The following is a 16,932-nucleotide window of genomic DNA, read 5'->3' as shown; positions in this document are numbered from 1 at the left end:
TTCACTGTAAGATGGAAAACACTGGTCAGCTTCAAGAACAGAACAGCGAGGCTATAGTTTGAAAAAAGCGCATTTTTAAAAACTGGAACAAATTCTTATGGGCAGAGTATTAGCCTGTACCAAAGTGATGGAAAGAGAAAAGTGTGGAAAAGAAAGGAACTGCTCATGATCCAAAGCATCCACCCTCCATCATTAAAACATGGTGGAGGTTGTGTTATTGCTTGGGCATATACGGCTGCCATTGGAACTGGCTCACTTTTCTTAATTAATGATGTGATTGCTGATGGCAGCAGCAGGATGAATTCTGAAGTGTACAGAAACAGCTTTTCCACTCAGGTCCAACCAAATGCCTCAAAATTCATTGGACTGGGTTTAACCTTGCAGCAGGACAATGACCCCAAACATGCTGCTAATCCAACCAAGGAGTTTATCGGGGCCAAAAAGTGGAATGCTCTTGACTGGCCAAGTCAATCACCTGACATGAATCCAACTGAACATGCGTTTCACTTGCTGAAGACAAGACTGAAGGCAAATATCCCCTGAAACAAACAGGAATTTAACATGGCTGCCATATACGGCTGGCAGAGCATGATGGGAACACATCCAGAATCTGGTGACGTCTATGAGTTTCAGACTTTAGGAAGTCATCAAATGCAAAGGATTTGCAAGCAAGTACTAAATACGATTATTTAAGATTATGTTAATTTTTACAGTCACTTTTGGTCCCAGTAAATGGGGTATTATGTATTTTAAAAAGGCTGTAATTCCTACACGGATCACCAAATATCGATGTAAATTCCTTCCCAAGCTGACAGTCTGCACTCATATTCATTGTTTCATTTCAAATCCAATGTGCTGGTGTATAGAGCCTAAACAAAAATTGTGTCAATATCTAAATAATTATGGCCTCATAATAATACATTTAGTGTAAATATACATATATACACTAAATGTATAAATGTGACTGTTTAAAAAAATATATACACTATTTCACAAACAAAACATAAACTATTCTACATTTCTGCAGTAATACTGAGACTGCAACACTGTCCCAGCCAAGTAAGTTAGATGTATAGATGTAATTATCTAACAAGTTATGCAAAATGATAGCACCTTGCGTCTTTTGACTGCAACATGGCATAGGCAAAGGCAACTTTTACTTCAGGAACCTAGTGATGACTTCGGGGTCTATTCTATTTCTCCAAAACAAAACTTTATCCTCTTCAGTCAGAACGTACAGACCTCTCGCAGATGAGAGGGCTTTGCTGGTGGGTGACGCTTTTGATCACGTGTTCTTATCCTGGGTACGTACGTCGTATTTTCTTTTCCCCGTCTCTTTCTGGCTGGATCGATTCGAAATAAACAAGATCAGCGAGCCCATTCTACCTTGTCGCTGTGGCCGCTGTAGGGTTTAGTGCTAGATTGTACCCAAAGCAGTTCAAGGGAGAGGGTCCTCCCCCTCATCGCAACTGGCATTTACGGGAGCCCAATCGTATGTTATTTATTTATTTATATGCCTAGCCACATATTTATTGTTTCAATTTCATCTTTCCCGGAGCAACTGCAAGGTAAGTTTACTTCCAGTGTTAACTTATGTTCACAGTTACAGAGTTTTACCTTTACAAAGTTGTGCTAGCTTGCTAAATGTATTTGCTCCAATGTGCAGGGCAGTGCGGCTAGCGTAGCTACATGGAGTCGCCTGAGTAAAATGGCGACAGTAAGAGGGGGGGCGAGACTCTATTTTTTGGGAGACATAGCCCCCCCTTGGGATATGTAGCTAACCCATCATGCCAAGATTGTTGATAACTAGCTAGATAGTCCCGTTGCCAAGTCCATGACTAATCGAAACTTCAGCAGCAAAGGCAAGCTTGTTAACGTTGTGAAACTACATTTTCGACAATCATCGGTCATATTTCCGATGCTCATTCACACTGATTCTTCTGTAGTTTCTGAATGTCGGTGTATCACCTGAGACAAAGGTACCTTACCAGTCTCTTATAACGTCCCATTGCACTGTAGCAAGCTAACCTATGCTGCCAGCTTGCTCAGAGATAATAATAAATAGTTATTTGTTTCACATTGTTAATATAATAATTCGATAACTTTGGAATCTTGACCATTAATGTTCGCCAACTTGCTCCCTGTTTTAACTAATTGCTTCAACATGTAAGTTAGCAAGCCAACAGTCCTGCTGCCATAGCTAATTTAACTACCATATCCTATGGTCTCTTTTTTCAATATCACATACGTAACGTGACATACTCCGATTTAGTTTTTCCAGTTGTGTTTAAAGGGGCGTGTTTTTTATTTATTTATTTTTTGCGATATAGGCTAAACTGTGTGAAGAGCTTAGTCTAGTAAAAGATTAGTAGTGCTAGTAATAAGATTATATGGAACACCTATAAATCTGAAGTGGGAAGTTGTTTGCAGCCAAGATCCATCTATAAAGGTTGATCTAATGTAAGCTACATTAATCAAATCGTTTTGAAGGGATGTTTCAGGTTATGAGCTGTGAGCAATATTTATTTTTCATTTCAATTCATTATTGTGATCCTCTGGATTAACTTATAGTTCTGGTTTTAAACCTTACTTATCTGGCTTTCCCTCACATGTCAGTAGTTTTGAAAAGCCTTCTTGTGCCTAAAGCTTGTTTGATCTCTACATAACATAAGCACTCCAGTCATACATCAACCAGTTTGTTCTGCGATGAGACTGACATGCTGTCTTCACCGACATGTCAGTGGTCCCTGCACAGTTTTTAAAAAAGTAAGGTGAGTGATTTTGGGGTGCACTGCACTTTGTACACAGTAATTGTTTGAGACCCCCCCCCTTCCAGTGTAGTACTTCTGCTAATCTGCCACTGTTTGCCTTTGAATGTGGGAAGGTGGGAAAAGAGGTCTCTCGCCCCCAGTCAGAGGCTGAGACTTTGGGTTTATTCATACTTTTGGGCATCTCAGTTCTCCCTTTGCCTCTTCAGAAACAGTGGCATGGGTAGCACTTTATCTATGGATTCTATGGTAAAATGATACCAGTGAGCCAAAGATCTTTTCCTCAAAGCAGTCCACAAAACAGCTAGGCTATATGGAAGTGAGAAATTAAAATAAAATATTTTAAAATGGATCTTTGCATGATGAGAGCTTACGAGGGTCTCATTATATGTTTTCACGTTTATTTTTTTTGTCTTTTTTGTGTGTTCTGGACCTTTAGTGGTTATACACTATGTCTCTGACTAGCCTAGTGAAGTCAATGTGAAGTGAAATTCATTACAAAATATTTTTAAAGAACAGCTTAAAGAGAGAGTCCCTCTGCTGTGAGCCAAAAGGGTTTGGTCTGCAAGAGCCGACATTGTGGCTCCTCGTTGGTTAGGAGGCTGTGATGTCAGCCATTTTAGGTTGGACAGCACAGTGCACGGTGCTGCGCCATTTTTTCTTTTTAACAACCGATGTTAACGCTTGAAGTGCTGGCTACAGAATTCTGTCATTCCCCTCACCAAAAAAAAACGCATACAGCTCAAATGTATAGTTCGGCTTTAATACAAATTTAAGTGTGCAATCAAAAACAATACATTAAGGGTCAGAATGATTTTGAAATATGTATTGGCCTAAATAAATACCTGCAAGTCATAGGCCGAGACATTTAGCTATCTTGAATATGAAATATAGAACACAAAATCAGTGTTTGGAAAGGCAGTCTGTTGGAGTGAGAGAGAGAGTATCGGTATTGGTCTGCGGTAGCCACAGGACTGTCCTGTGCTCCAGCGGGCGGCCATTCTGCAGAGTCAGAGCTTGTTTACACCAATTACCAAGTGAAAGAGAGAACAGTCCGTCTCCCCAGTGAGCCGAACCAGTCAGTCACACAAATAGAACGCGCAGGGCAGGGCTCCGGGCAGCCAGAGAGAGGAGGCTGACCGCTCGCGAGCTCGCTCTCCCGCTGTCAGCCACACCTAAGAGGCACGTACGGCGCATGAGCCAAACAGGCCAGTGCTCGGGCTCGGAGTCGTCACTCCCAGCGGACCGTGCACAAACAGGGCTGGGAGAGTCAGGAAACCCGTCGGTGTGGAGTTGACTTCTGCACTTATGGGTGTGAGTGAGGGAGTGTTGTAGGTTGGTGGAACTGGGGGTTGGGGGTGGTGGTTGCCATGGAGACCGTAACACGCCAGTGCTGACACCAACCTGTCTCCCAGCGGGCCAGGACAAACTTACTCAGGGAAGGGAGGGGGGCGGGGAGGGAGGGAGAAAGAGAGAAAAGCGCTCCGTGCTGCACCAAGAATGCTGTGCAGATGCTCAGAAAGACAGACCGTGAGCACAGTGCATGACTCGGATTCAAGCTGCATCTCAGAGAAAAGCTAGCGTCTCAGCATTCTCAGAATTAGTCAGGAAGGCAGATAGGCAGATCACTTCTCTGTAGTGTTCAGCTGCTATAATTGACACACAAACACATGCTTGTACAGGCAGATTGGGGTAAATATGGAGGCATAAAGAACATGATATGTTTTTGAGCTCACTGCCAGGACAAGACATATTCTGCATTACGTAGGATTTTCGTTCTAAAAGACTATTAAAATAATTTACACTCTTCAAAGAAATATATACAGAGGTTGCCTACATAGTCTGTTGTTGTTGCAAAACATCTGTATTGCTGTATAGTAGGTTTCTCAATATGGATGCCATTCCTTTATTAAAGATAATAAATATTCAGACTTCTAACCCTCAGCTGCAATGCCCAGAACCCTTACCCCTGATCAGCTGCTGGTGCTGTTGACTGAATACAAGGACGAGTGAGTGAATTAGCATGAGGTAGGAAATGCACACCTAAAAATGGTTATAATGGCTATAAAATGAATACTGGTTTGTTGCAAAGGAAATATTTTGGAGCCCAGACATGACTGGAGCTGTAGCCTTTCCCTGGCTGACCATTTCCAGTTCAGTTCAGAGTGGAACATTCCAGAGGTTTTTGAGTGAGCCTAGGAGGAGGGGATGGAGTGATTGTGTGCAATCGCGGTGGGGAGGGGGTTATTGGGGTAGAACATTCTTTGCTGAAACACCTCGCTGCTTCCTCTGCAACAGCTCACCCCCCTCACTCCCCCCCCACCACCACCACAACCACAATACTACTGCCCAACCCCCACAGACTTTCCCCCTTCCCTCAGGCTCAGAAACGTGATGGTTGGTACACGCCACCCACCCAAAAACATTTTGTGCTAGTCACGTGACCCTTGCATCTTGGTAAGACCACACCTCCTGATGCACATCTGAGGAGCGCTGGGCAATAACATGTCTTCCACACCAATGGCCAATTTTTTCTGATTTGAAGGAGGAGAAAAAAAACCCCAGTCGCATTAATCAGTAGTCAGTAGGGTCTACCTCACCATCACTGATATTGTCATATGCCTTTCTGTTTTCTGTGCTGTCATCCAGATTAGTCTCTGTTCAGTCCATTGTTGATTTCTACTCATTCAAGTTATCTGCCGGTAGCCTTGCAGACCAAACCTCTGACCTGTACCTAAATGACAACAATGCTCCAGTCTCGGCTGCTGTGAACATCACAGCTGATCTTTGTTTTGGCTGCCTTACGGTGGCCACAATAGAACATTGTGTTCCCTTGACTGAGGCAGACTCTCACTCTGTCCTACATCTCTTAATGATCCCCTGGTATGATAAGCATATATATTTGAATGTTATTTATGAGAATTAAGTACTTCCAAAAGATCAGCATGATCCTGAAAATCAATAGCGGCTGTCTTACTTAAAAAAGGTTTTATGTCCCTAATATTGTGATAAAAGCTGTCTGCAGTGATGGGTGTCAGGTGAAGTGCAGTTTGCAGTCTTCAGACAGAGCAATATCAGCACTCACTGTGAGCCACCTGGTGAGAGAGCATTTAAATGAGCCAGCCCAGTATATCAGTCAGCGGTAAAGATGAGTTTTCTGTGTCTACACAGTGTGGTTCCAGACTGGACTCATGTCGCGTTTAATACGCAACCTAATTTAACTTCCTGGCTTCATTTAACTATTGTTATTCAAAGCCATTCAGACTTGACTGTTGTCAGAGCTTGTGGGTAGAGCGTTTGTGTAGGTCTGCTGTTCGATAAATGCTTATGTAGGTTCAGATGAACCTGTCTGGGTATTATGGGCCTGTCACAATCTCTTGACTCCTGGTTTGAGGAGTTTGAAACTGATTTATTGCCTGCTCACTAGACGTGTGACAGCTTGAGTTTCTGTGACTGGAGTGCTGAACTCTGAGACATTTATTTTTTGGGCCATACGTTTCTGGCATAATGTGGCTTTATGAGAGTAAATTGTCCTTCAATAGATGTAAAAAAAATAGAAAAAAAGAAAGTCTAAATAAGAACAATTAGTGTCTAAAGAACATTTAACAGCTCATTGCAGTACAGAGCTTGTTACTATGTTTACAACAAAAACCAGCATACACGATGGGTCCCCAGGAGCAAGATTGAGAAACACTTAGCTAACTACAGTGAATCTATGTACTTAGGCCCATTTGCTACTATTCATTTAGCGAATACAAAACTGTATGAAATCAGTTGATTTGGCTTTTTATTTAAAGGCCTATTGCTGATCATCAGTGAGTTTTGCGTTAAAGAGGTTGGGGAGGAGTGGGTGGCTAGCAACCCTGTACTGTGCAACAGCAAAAAGCAGACCTGCGTGGTCCTTTACTCCGTTTGCGTCGACTGCTCTCTGCGGGTTAATGGCAGGCTGATTAAATTTACCACGACCTTTCTGGCAGAATGAATGAGTGCAGTGGATGTGGCAAACTGGGATTAGAGTAAGATGGCGCTGACCTAGATCTTTGCCAGGAAGGCAGTCGTGAGGCAAGACTTCACAGAGTCTGGTGATCCAGGACCGCGATTATTTTTATTGCCAGCGGTGGAGTGAAAAATTAAGGATAGCGGTGAGAGGGTGATCTTTGATTGGGCCCTGTTCTAGCATTTGTCTCAACAAAGATAAAAACCGAATAAAAATCCATGCTAAGCCATGTTTTGCAAATATGTCATGCAGTGAAGCTTAGATCAGCACTTAAATTGCAGAACTGTGTTTGGGATGAATGGATGACGCTCTGTCACTGGGCGGGCTCTCTCATGGGAAAAGACAATAGACAACACTGGAGAGAGAAAGGCGCCGACACAGAGACCCAACCTCCCCTGACAGATCCACACGTCCTGTTTCTGTGTTCTGTGTTTGAAAACTTTATATATATATATATATATATATATATATATAATGCAACAACGCAAAAGAACATTTCTGTCAAGGAAACTTGTACTGAAGATTTAGCAGTCTCCTGACTGCTAAAATGATTTATGTTTATTGCTTACTAAAGGACAACAAAGAAGTTTAATGCGGGAGTTTTGTTCATCAACAGTTTTTGTTTTGGTCTTTCTCTTGGCTTCACAGCTGAGTTTTCTTCAGTATGCACATCAGCCAAATTGTCAGAGATGATTAAAAAATGATTGTAAATACAGTATTTTCAGTCATGCACCATTTCTAACTGAATATTTCCATTGTTCTTTGAGATGGTTGGCTTTCACTCTGCCCTCTTTGTAAAAAAAATTACTGGTAGATTCTTCAACATGAAAAAACATGCAGCCCACAGAAGGCTGTGGGTTGGAGCAGACATCACCCTGGAAGGCGGAAATTCTGACTCAGAGCTTGCACATTCAGCTCTGTCACCGACATATCATGACATTTCAGCTCACGGTTAAAACGCAAAGGCACAATCACATTTGTGAACCTATATTTATTACAACTGTGTAAAGATGGGTGAGCTGTAGCGAAGGGTACTACAAATGGATTGATTTATTCCTCGTCAGATAAGAGTCTACTCGATCTTTTTGTGAAAAATTGAGTTTGAATGTCTTTGCCTAGGTGTATGTAAACTTTTGGCCTCAACTGTATACCCACTATGCTGCCCTAGCCAGAGTGGGCCCAGATGATGCTCAAGTGGCTGCCCCATCGGCAAACCCCTTATTTAGAAGGGTGCCTCTGTCTAGACCACTCAGCATGCCCCATCACCTTATTTCCTCCGGGAGCTGCAGGTGTGCTTGGCTGATCCGCATGCTTTTGCCCACCATAGCAGAGACGGCAGAATACTATCTGCACTGCAGTGAAGCAGGGGCTAGGCCACGTGCCTGGAGCCATCAGTGTTAGAGCTTTAGTGCTCTCCCTAGATGGAGCTTTGAGAGATGAAGCTTATTGCCCTAGCCTGCATCCTGCCTGGAGAAGGGTGTGAATACAAGATTAAAATCATCAGAACATATAGATGGGGTTTACTTCAAACTATCCCTGAAAGGAAGTGGGTTATCATGGGCACAGCTAGTAAACCATTTGAAACCAAACAGACAACAGATGAAAGCTTTCATTTACTGCAAATCATTTTTTCTGAAATATTTATGTGGAATTCTCATAAACCTTTTTCTCCCTTCTCACCCTATAGGTGTCTTTTCTGCCGTTTAAAATACACCTGAACTGTGGACCCAGCTGCAAAGATCGTCGAAGGTCATGCACCCACAGCATCTGTTATCCATGGCTGGTGCTTGACGGAAACCCAACTGCACAACATCAGACTGCATTAAACGTCTTAGCCCTTTGCCATTTCACATCCCTTTGCGTCTTTCAAAGCCATGGCCAGCAAGAGGAAATCCACCACCCCCTGCATGATCCCACTGAAATCCATGCACTTGCAAGAGGAGGTGGAGCCGGAGGGTGATCCACCAGACTGTCTGTTGCATCCAGGCAGGGACAGCAGCTCTCTCTCTGGGGAAGAGACATGTGAACAGGAGGTAGTTGACCCCTCCAGGCCAGACAGGGGCAATGCACTAGAGGATTTAGGCACTTACATCTGCCGCCCATGTGGTTTTGAATCCCAAGACTTAAATCTCTTCCTGGACCATGTCTACAGTGGACACCCTGACTTCCGGGCTGAGCCCAGCTTCTACTGCATGGACTGCGGGGTGTCCACTCCAAAATTCGAAGGACTGGCCCTGCACAACGCCCGAGCGCACCCGAGCACAGCGGCCACCACCCTGCAAGTCAGGAGGCGAGACCGGAGGATCACAGTGGAGCAGAGCTTGGTTGTTGGTGAAGGGTCCAAGGAGTCTGAGATCTCCATCACCAAGACACCCATCATGAAGATGCTCAAGGGCAAGTCTGAGCCCAAGAGAATTGTTGTGTCCCATACAGCAGATGAGCCGACCTTGGACTCTGCCACCAACAGGGAGGCGGAGAAGAAAGACATGCCTGCAGTGACACATGTGCCCACCATTGTCCACAACGGAGCACCCGGTAAGGTCACTGTCCCATCAGCTATACAGATTGTGAATAGCTCGGGAACACTGCCTGTGCTGAAGACAGCCATCACGCAGGTTGTATCCATGGTACAGAACCGGACGCTTCATCAGCAAGCCCCCATCACAGCCTCCACGTCAACCTCCACCAGCAGTTCTAGAAACCTACCAAAGGTGATGATCCCTCTGAGCAGCATCCCAACCTACAACGCTGCCATGGATACCAACAGCTTCCTCAAGACGTCCTTCAGCAAGTTCCCCTACCCCACCAAGGCTGAGCTCTGCTATCTCACTGTGGTCACCAAGTACCCGGAGGAGCAGATTAAGATCTGGTTCACAGCGCAGCGGCTCAAGCAGGGCATCAGCTGGTCACCGGAGGAGATTGAAGACGCTCGCAGGAAGATGTTCAACACCATCATACAGACGGCTCCCCCCACGCCTCAGCAGCAGCAGCGTCACAGCCATCACAACCCCTCCCAACACACCATCACTGTTCTGCCTGCCTCCCTGGGCCCCAGCGGCATCCCACAAATACTTCAGGGCAGTCTGGTGGGTCAGGGAGGGGTGATCGTCACCCAACCAGTGATGGCAAACGGGATTCAAGTCAGCAGTGCCCCCGTTGCCTTGGCGGTCACCCCAAAGCCCCAAGCAGCAGCTAAGCCTCTGATGCAAGCCAGGCCCGCCGCTGCTCTGGTTGCTGACAAGGGCGCCAGCATGGTTGTGAGTACAGTTGGAAGCAGTAGCAGTGGCAGCACTGTCATTACAAGCAGCTCTGCCAGCAGTGTCATTAGCAGTAACAGCATCACCAGAAACACCAGTGTTATTAGCATTAGCGGAGGCAGCAGCAGCAACAACTTCAACAACAATTGTAACAACAACAGCAAAAGCAATAGCAGTGGCAACATTAACAGCAGCACTAATAACAGCAGCACCAGCAGTACAAGCAACAACAGTAGCAGTAGCAACAGCAGCAGCAGCAGCAGCATCAGTAACAGCAACAGCAGCATTAGCATCAGCAACAGCAGCAGCAGCAGCATCAGCAAGGTCACTGACTTGCAGCCACCAGCCCTTGGCGTTAGCCACAGCTCTCGGACGCTCCCCAACAGTTTCTTGGACCCCAGTTTCTACAAGAACAAGAAGTCACAGGAGCAGCTGAGCGCCCTCAAGCAGAGCTTCATCCGTTGCCAGTTCCCCGGGCAGGAGGAGGTTGAGAGGCTCACCAAGATCACTGGACTTACCGTGCGCGAAGTGCGCAAGTGGTTCAGTGACCGACGCTACCACTACCGGAACCTGAAGGGCTCACGCTCTGGCGTAGGTGGCCTTTTCAGTGGGAACTCTTTGCTTGACCTTGCTGACAGCCCTAGCTCCTCCGAAAGCTCCAAACCCAATCAGGCTGCACAAAGCCCTCCACGGCAACAGCAGCAGCAGATGTCCCCGCCTACGCCCTCCCGTCGAGCTCCACGGCAACAGACCCCAGATTTCACCGCCATCCGTTACAAGGAACGAGACCCTCAGCAGGTGCGTGCCCTGGAGGCCAGCTTTGTCCAGGACCCCTCGCCCTCTGAGGACGAGGTGGGCCGGCTGCGCGCCGAGACAAAGATGACCCGACGCGAGATCGACGGCTGGTTTTCGGAGCGCCGGAAAAAGGCGGCAGCCGAGAAAAAGAAGGAAGAGGCGGAGAAGGCAGAGGAAGACGACCTCGTCGAGAAGGATGTAGAGGAAAAACACAGTGTGGAGGATCCTTCACAGACATCATCACAGCAAGACATCAAGGATGAGAAACACAAGGATGAGGCCTCCTGCACCACACCTAAAGTCAGCCCCATAAAAATTAACCTGAAGATGCTCAAGGTGACAGAGTCCAATGGAAAGACTGAATCTGAGAGCACCCAGCCAGCACAGGTGGAGAGCCCAATTACTCCACCTCCATCCACCTCCTCCAGCCAGGAAAAGAACTCACCCGACCCATTCCATCTGCTCAAGAAGTTTTTTGTACGTGCCCGCTGGCCCACCAGCGCCCAGCATGATGATCTGGCTGCCAAAACCGGGCTGCCACGGGCAGAGGTGGTGCGCTGGTTTGGGGATGCCCGCTATGGCCACAAGAACGGGCAGCTCAAGTGGCTGGAGAGCTACCAGCAGATGGGAGAGGAGAGGGAGGACCACAAAAAGGATGAAACCAAGGTACTGAAGGCTCACCTGTCTCTCCACGGGAAGCTGGACGAGGAGCACGTGAAGGGGCTGGTGGAGTCCAGCGGGCTGAGCGAGGAGCAGGTCCGCCGGTGGTTTGCCACACAAGTGCCCTCGCTGCTGGAGAGCGAGGTGGCAGCAACAGCAGAGCCAGTACCGCAGGACCAAAGGGTTGTGAAGGAGCAGCAGAATGAACGAACAGCTGATGCTGCGGTCTTGAACAATGACTGTACGCTGGCCACCAGTTCCCAGTCTGTGAATCCCAAGCAAGGTGAGTGTGTGGGGTGTTTTAGGGGAGTTTTTGTGTGCGTGAAATAATGGCTTACTACATTTTCTGACAATTTCACAATATTTAGGATACAATTAATTTAGTTTGGTGTTATGGTCATTGTGTGCCAGTGCCATTTTCCTAGTGGAACAGATGATACGTAGGCTGGGATGGTGATGGTGTTCTCAGCCAGACCTTGCTTAAACACTTTCACCATATCAATGAAAATGACTAAAATATTACAAGTGCTGCCCATCCAAGAGCTCTTTGTCAGCCCAGTAAGAACACTCCACTCTGAAATTGTGGGGGGAAAAAGAGTTTGTGCCATTTTTTAGTTTTATATTGCCTATATGTGAGAGCATGTTGTAGAAAACAGACAACAGATATTGTGCACAGCATGTCCAGACAGGCACGCATCACTGTCGGCACCATTCCGCATGAACAGTTTTGGGGTCTGGGCTATTTTACTGTGCTGGATTCAGTTTTATATTATCCACTCCTCAGATGTGAAGAGGACACCACTGGGATTGTCCCAAGTGGAGCTGTCAGAGTACTGATTTCTCCAACTGTGATGACTTGACTATTAATGTGTGCATTTCAGGGACAGATTGAGGAGTAGACTGTGGCAGAAGGATGAGATCTGGGATTAGAAGATGGCTTTTTTTTTGGGAGCATTCAAAATGACATCAGATGTGACTGTAACAGTATCACTGGAGACAGACTTCCCAAAGATAATCCCTAGCCCCTTCTCAAGTCTCTTTGTGAAAGAGTACCAACAGGGCATCTGTCTCAGCAACTGTTAGGAGACACCTAGCCCACCTCCTCCTGCACGGCCGGCCACTCAACCGCAGAGAAAGTTCTTGATGGGGAGAGGGAGGGGCAACTGCCAACGTGGAGCACAAAAATGGGATGGATATTGACCAAGTCAATCCAACGGAGAGAACTGTGGCATTGCAGAAAGAACAGTTTGCCAGGAAACTGGAGTATATGATAGGAATAACAGAGTGGAGGGGTTTTGTTCACGACTGACACAAAGTATGTCTTGGATACGTTTATTGTATTTTACATTTTTAGCAACCAGTACTTCAGCACAGCTGTACTCTTATCTTGGATTTTTGAAGTTAAAAAAATCGTCAGTTTTGCCAGATTTGAAACTTAACAAGGCTTGTTTCCATTTTTACAGATCTCACTATTTGCAGAATAAAATGACATGAACTGAGTGAGTGTTTTTTCTTATGTCTCCATAATCAGCCAATGTAATTAGCCGTTGCAAAATGAAAATGAACCGGACAAAAACATAGTAATTGTTGAATAAGTACTTTAATTCTCAGGCTTGAATATGTATCATATGAAAGGGAAAATTAACTTATACTTGTAACATTTTCCCCCATAGCTTAGGCACATTACAGAAAGGCTTTGTTTGTAAATAGAACATCAGTAACAAAAAAAAGACATTTGAACAGGAAATCTCAGTCGTATGTACAGAGGCACGAGAAAGCAGACACAGGTCAGCGACGGCAGCGTTGGGGGAAAAGCCTGTTTCCGTTCACATGCACCGACTCCTACATCACAGACAGACATGTATTCAACCGAAAGAGAACCGCGAGGCAGGAAGCCAGAGTTGGCACCGGGGGGGAGGGGGTGTTGAGGCGCCTCCCTGCTGCCTGCACACGGAATGGAATGTTTGGACAGTGGTAGGAAGTCTGAAAGAGGGTTAATTCCATATAGCATAATGTCTAATGAACATACAGTGTAATAAGCCTGTGCTTTCTCTCATGTCTCAAAAGTATGGTTTTCATTATTCAGTCCATTTCTTCGCAGGTCAAAGGACCAAAGACAGCAGAATAATCTGGGTTGTTACTGGCTGTAAAATCAGAACTGTTGCATGATGGGATGGCCAAAAATTTTAGGGTTTAGGATTGTTTTTTAAATCCCACAGAGGGCACGAATCTCTCAAGCTAACAGCCCACAAACTGGTTTTCACTAAACCCAAACCATATGGCTTTCATGGAAATTCAGTCGTAATATTTGACACACTTTAATTTGCAGTTGCTAGACCAGTGCAGCTCTGCAGCAGAGTAACATTTTACATACAATACAAATGTATATAGCTGTATGGCTGACTTTCAAACGTCTTTGCTTTCTCCACAATCACCCCACCCCTTACCATTTCTTCTCACCTGCCTTTTCAGTACTAGAGCAGTAATCTCAAAAGATTATTTAACAAATAAGTTCCTCTGGCAAGAAGCTTCCTCTGATCTCTATCACAGGTAAAAAAAAGTCTTGAAACAGACAATCCCATTTCATTCCACACTGTGGAGACGGGAAATGCACACAGATCGCAGAATGCTGCCTAAGACAAGGATTTAATTTATCCATCCACTAATGGATAAATTAAAAATAAAAATGTAAAAAAAACAAAACAATAAAAGACAGTAATGGAGCAAAAACACTGTTCATTTACAGTATGAGACTGAACTAGATGCAAATTCCTGGGACTAAAAGCATGATATGGTGTGACATCTGCTGGCAGAAGGTTGTCACTGCAATATACTGCAACTTAAACCCCACCCCAGGGTGGCTTTTCATGTGCAGCACATAAATTGTGAACACAAATAAATCATCCCACAGCCATCAAGTATATCATTGCATAATGGTTTTGTTTTTTTTGTTTTTTAAATGCACACGCATTGCCACAGATACATGGACAAGCACTAAGATAGATATTGGTCCCCTATTTGCAGTATTAAAGAAATAGTTCACTTTTTAAAGTTACAAAAAAATTCAGTTTTAGTGTATGGGGGGGGGGGGGGGAATCAGGTAATTACCCTGGTACAATCCCTGGAGGCATACTGTCAGTCTACATGATTCTTTGGAGTACTTGAAGTGTATTTTGCTATAAACCACCAACCTGCAAATGCCCCCATAATAGCCATTGCAAAGCTGGCAGGTAATCATAAACCTCTGAATCTAAAATATCCTTAAAAACTGTCTGGGCAAATTGAAAACATACAATAAAACTGAAATGACTATTTTTTACTCCACAGTAAACTATCCCTTTAAGGACACAAATTGCCTTTATTGTTAAATGAAACACTTTGTTCAGCTTGGTACTCATTTTAGCATACTGTGTGTGACTAGAGACAGCTCACTCATTCTGTACAAACTACACAGAATGAGCAGGGTGTCAGACTTAAACAGTTGCATTTTGTCAAAAATTAAAAGCCTTCAATCTAAATGCTAAAAAACAAATAAAAAGGCATACTCCAAGGCACCTACAAGCAACATGTGGAACACAATGTCACGGCTAAAACTGCGTCCCTTCACAATCTTTTTTTCTGAAGTTAAAAATAATAATAATAATCCCCCTCAAGCATAGACTTAATATTCCCAAGTCAAAAATCAAGTGGTAATAAAATGGCTTTGGCTATCACTGGGGTAACGTACAGAGAGGATTGCGGAAGGTTGGACAAGAATGACAGATTTGCATTTTTATCTTGATTCAGTTCTCCCTCAAGAGAAAAGAACAAAATAGTAAATGGAATCAACACAAACTCAGCAGTTAGTCTTGGAATTGAAACAAATCAATCACTGATCTATAACTGAGAAATGTCAATTATATTCAAAATTAAAAAGAGGAAATGAAGCAGATTCCTCTTACCCAGTGCTCAGCAGGGGCTGACTCAATGTAGCCCTGTTCAAATCCCCACACCACCAGTGTTCGGCCCATCAGAGTACTGAACATATCATGCTCTGTGTGTGTCTGAAATCTGGACTTTTTCATTAAAATCAGTCATCGCTGTTCAAAAAATTAATTTCGCTAACGTGCGAGACAAGGTAGTTTGCATGTACAAACGAGCAGTCTGTCATAATTTCCTCAGTTCACATCTCTTTAAACCAACAAGGTATTCATGTCATTTCCAGGCCTCCTGTTTTTGTATTCTGCTCTGTATTCTTCTGTTTTAGCAGTTCAACACAGCATTTAATATCAACTGATTGATGATGAACCGAATGCAGTATCTTATGAATAAATCGCTTTGCACTGAAACTGTATGCATGTAATCGGTTTTTTCTACTTTACCTTTCAAATCACCCCGGATATTGGGCATCTACCAGGCGTGCAAGATTACAGCAAGCGGCCAGTCAACCATGCATCTGACCCGAGGTGAATAATTAAAAACAAATGTGAGATGATCGGTCTGATTGGTCCAATGATGGCTGCTGAAAGACAGACACAGAGCTTTCTTCCCCAGGTCTTTTCACGATTGTTGTATTTCAGCCTGACACCATCAGCGGTCGGCGTCATCTCAGGACGCTCATCTCTGCTCAGCGCAGAGCGTGAAAACGGTCACCAAGACCACCTCTTGTGGAAAAACAAAATGCCCGCATGTAGATTAAAAATAAAAATCACATTGTGAAAGTTAAAATTGAAGTTTAAATAAAAAACATGAAAAAAGAAGCTCTTTGAGAGCAGGTCAGCTGTTGCTGTTGCCGTTCCATGGCAGACACAGCAAGCTGGAATAAATATATTTATATATTTATTATATATATATATATGCTGGAAAAAAGGGAAAAAATAACCTGGAATCCGTGTCAAACTGATGCCAACACAACCTATAGTATCCTGCTGTGTTTGTGTCTAGCACAACACAGTGTTCCCTCACAACAACTCAGATGAAAAGGCTGTACGTCTTAGCTTTAGTTTCTTTTCTTTTTTTAAACTTTCCGTGACTGATGGCTTTTCCCCTACCCACACTCACTCAAGAGCAGTTTTCTGGGGAGGCCAAGGAGAGAGTAGAGGAAGAGCTGCCTGAAATGTAGGCCAAAGCAGTGACGTTTCCATAGAAACAGCTTTCACAGCAGTCAGTGACATCATCACTACCGGAGGACCTTTATTTGGGCCTCACTCGGTCTACACTCGGTTCTCTCCGCCAACCCTGGTCCTGCGAATCAACCTAGAGGAGAGCAAAACAGAAGCCCGGGTATCACTGCTCCAGTCACACTCTTCTACAGGCACTGGCAACAAACATCCCTGAGGTGCTTCAACAGAGGCTTCCTGTGAAGCAAATCACAGGGCTGGGCTGGACTATCCTTTGGTTCATTGCTGTTGGACATCATTAGACACAGTAAGTCTCTACGCACAAGTAAATTTAATATTTCAAGTGCATGGGTGAC

At 44.6% G+C, this 16,932-nt stretch overlaps 2 protein-coding genes across 5 annotated transcripts in view; one reads left to right on the top strand and one right to left on the bottom strand.

Moving 5' to 3' along the window:
• The first annotated feature begins 1,283 nt into the window (after nt 1-1,283).
• Nucleotides 1,284-12,976, top strand: zhx3 (zinc fingers and homeoboxes 3). Of its 2 annotated transcripts, none has more exons than XM_035383357.1 (3): nt 1,284-1,304; nt 8,453-11,760; nt 12,359-12,976. In XM_035383357.1, exons 2-3 carry the CDS (start codon nt 8,640-8,642, stop codon nt 12,367-12,369), a joined length of 3,132 nt encoding a protein of 1,043 aa, XP_035239248.1. In that variant the 5' UTR covers nt 1,284-1,304; nt 8,453-8,639; the 3' UTR covers nt 12,370-12,976. The 2 variants fall into 2 exon arrangements, with proteins under 2 accessions (XP_035239248.1, XP_035239247.1); XM_035383356.1 differs by lacking the exon at nt 1,284-1,304 and adding an exon at nt 1,311-1,568.
• A 79-nt stretch (nt 12,977-13,055) lies between these two features.
• Nucleotides 13,056-16,932, bottom strand: part of plcg1 (phospholipase C, gamma 1) — a 38,721-nt gene continuing 34,844 nt past the window's right edge. For 2 of the 3 annotated variants that reach the window (XM_035383355.1, XM_035383354.1), the window contains exon 33: nt 13,056-16,712. In XM_035383355.1, coding sequence (XP_035239246.1) covers nt 16,670-16,712 — 43 coding nt within the window. In that variant the 3' untranslated portion in view covers nt 13,056-16,669. The remainder of the gene's footprint in view (nt 16,713-16,932) is intronic. The other variant, XM_035383353.1, reaches the window with a different exon arrangement.

Source organism: Anguilla anguilla, chromosome 11 (assembly GCF_013347855.1).
Source record: "Anguilla anguilla isolate fAngAng1 chromosome 11, fAngAng1.pri, whole genome shotgun sequence".
Taxonomy (NCBI): domain Eukaryota; kingdom Metazoa; phylum Chordata; class Actinopteri; order Anguilliformes; family Anguillidae; genus Anguilla; species Anguilla anguilla.
The sequence above is the reverse complement of the archived record's forward strand: the minus strand, read 5'-3'. Positions and strand labels throughout refer to the sequence as shown.

Coding starts and splice junctions, on each gene's coding strand:
- zhx3 (XM_035383357.1), top strand. CDS start 8,640: ATGGCCAGCAAGAGGAAATCCACCACCCCCTGCATGATCCCACTGAAA.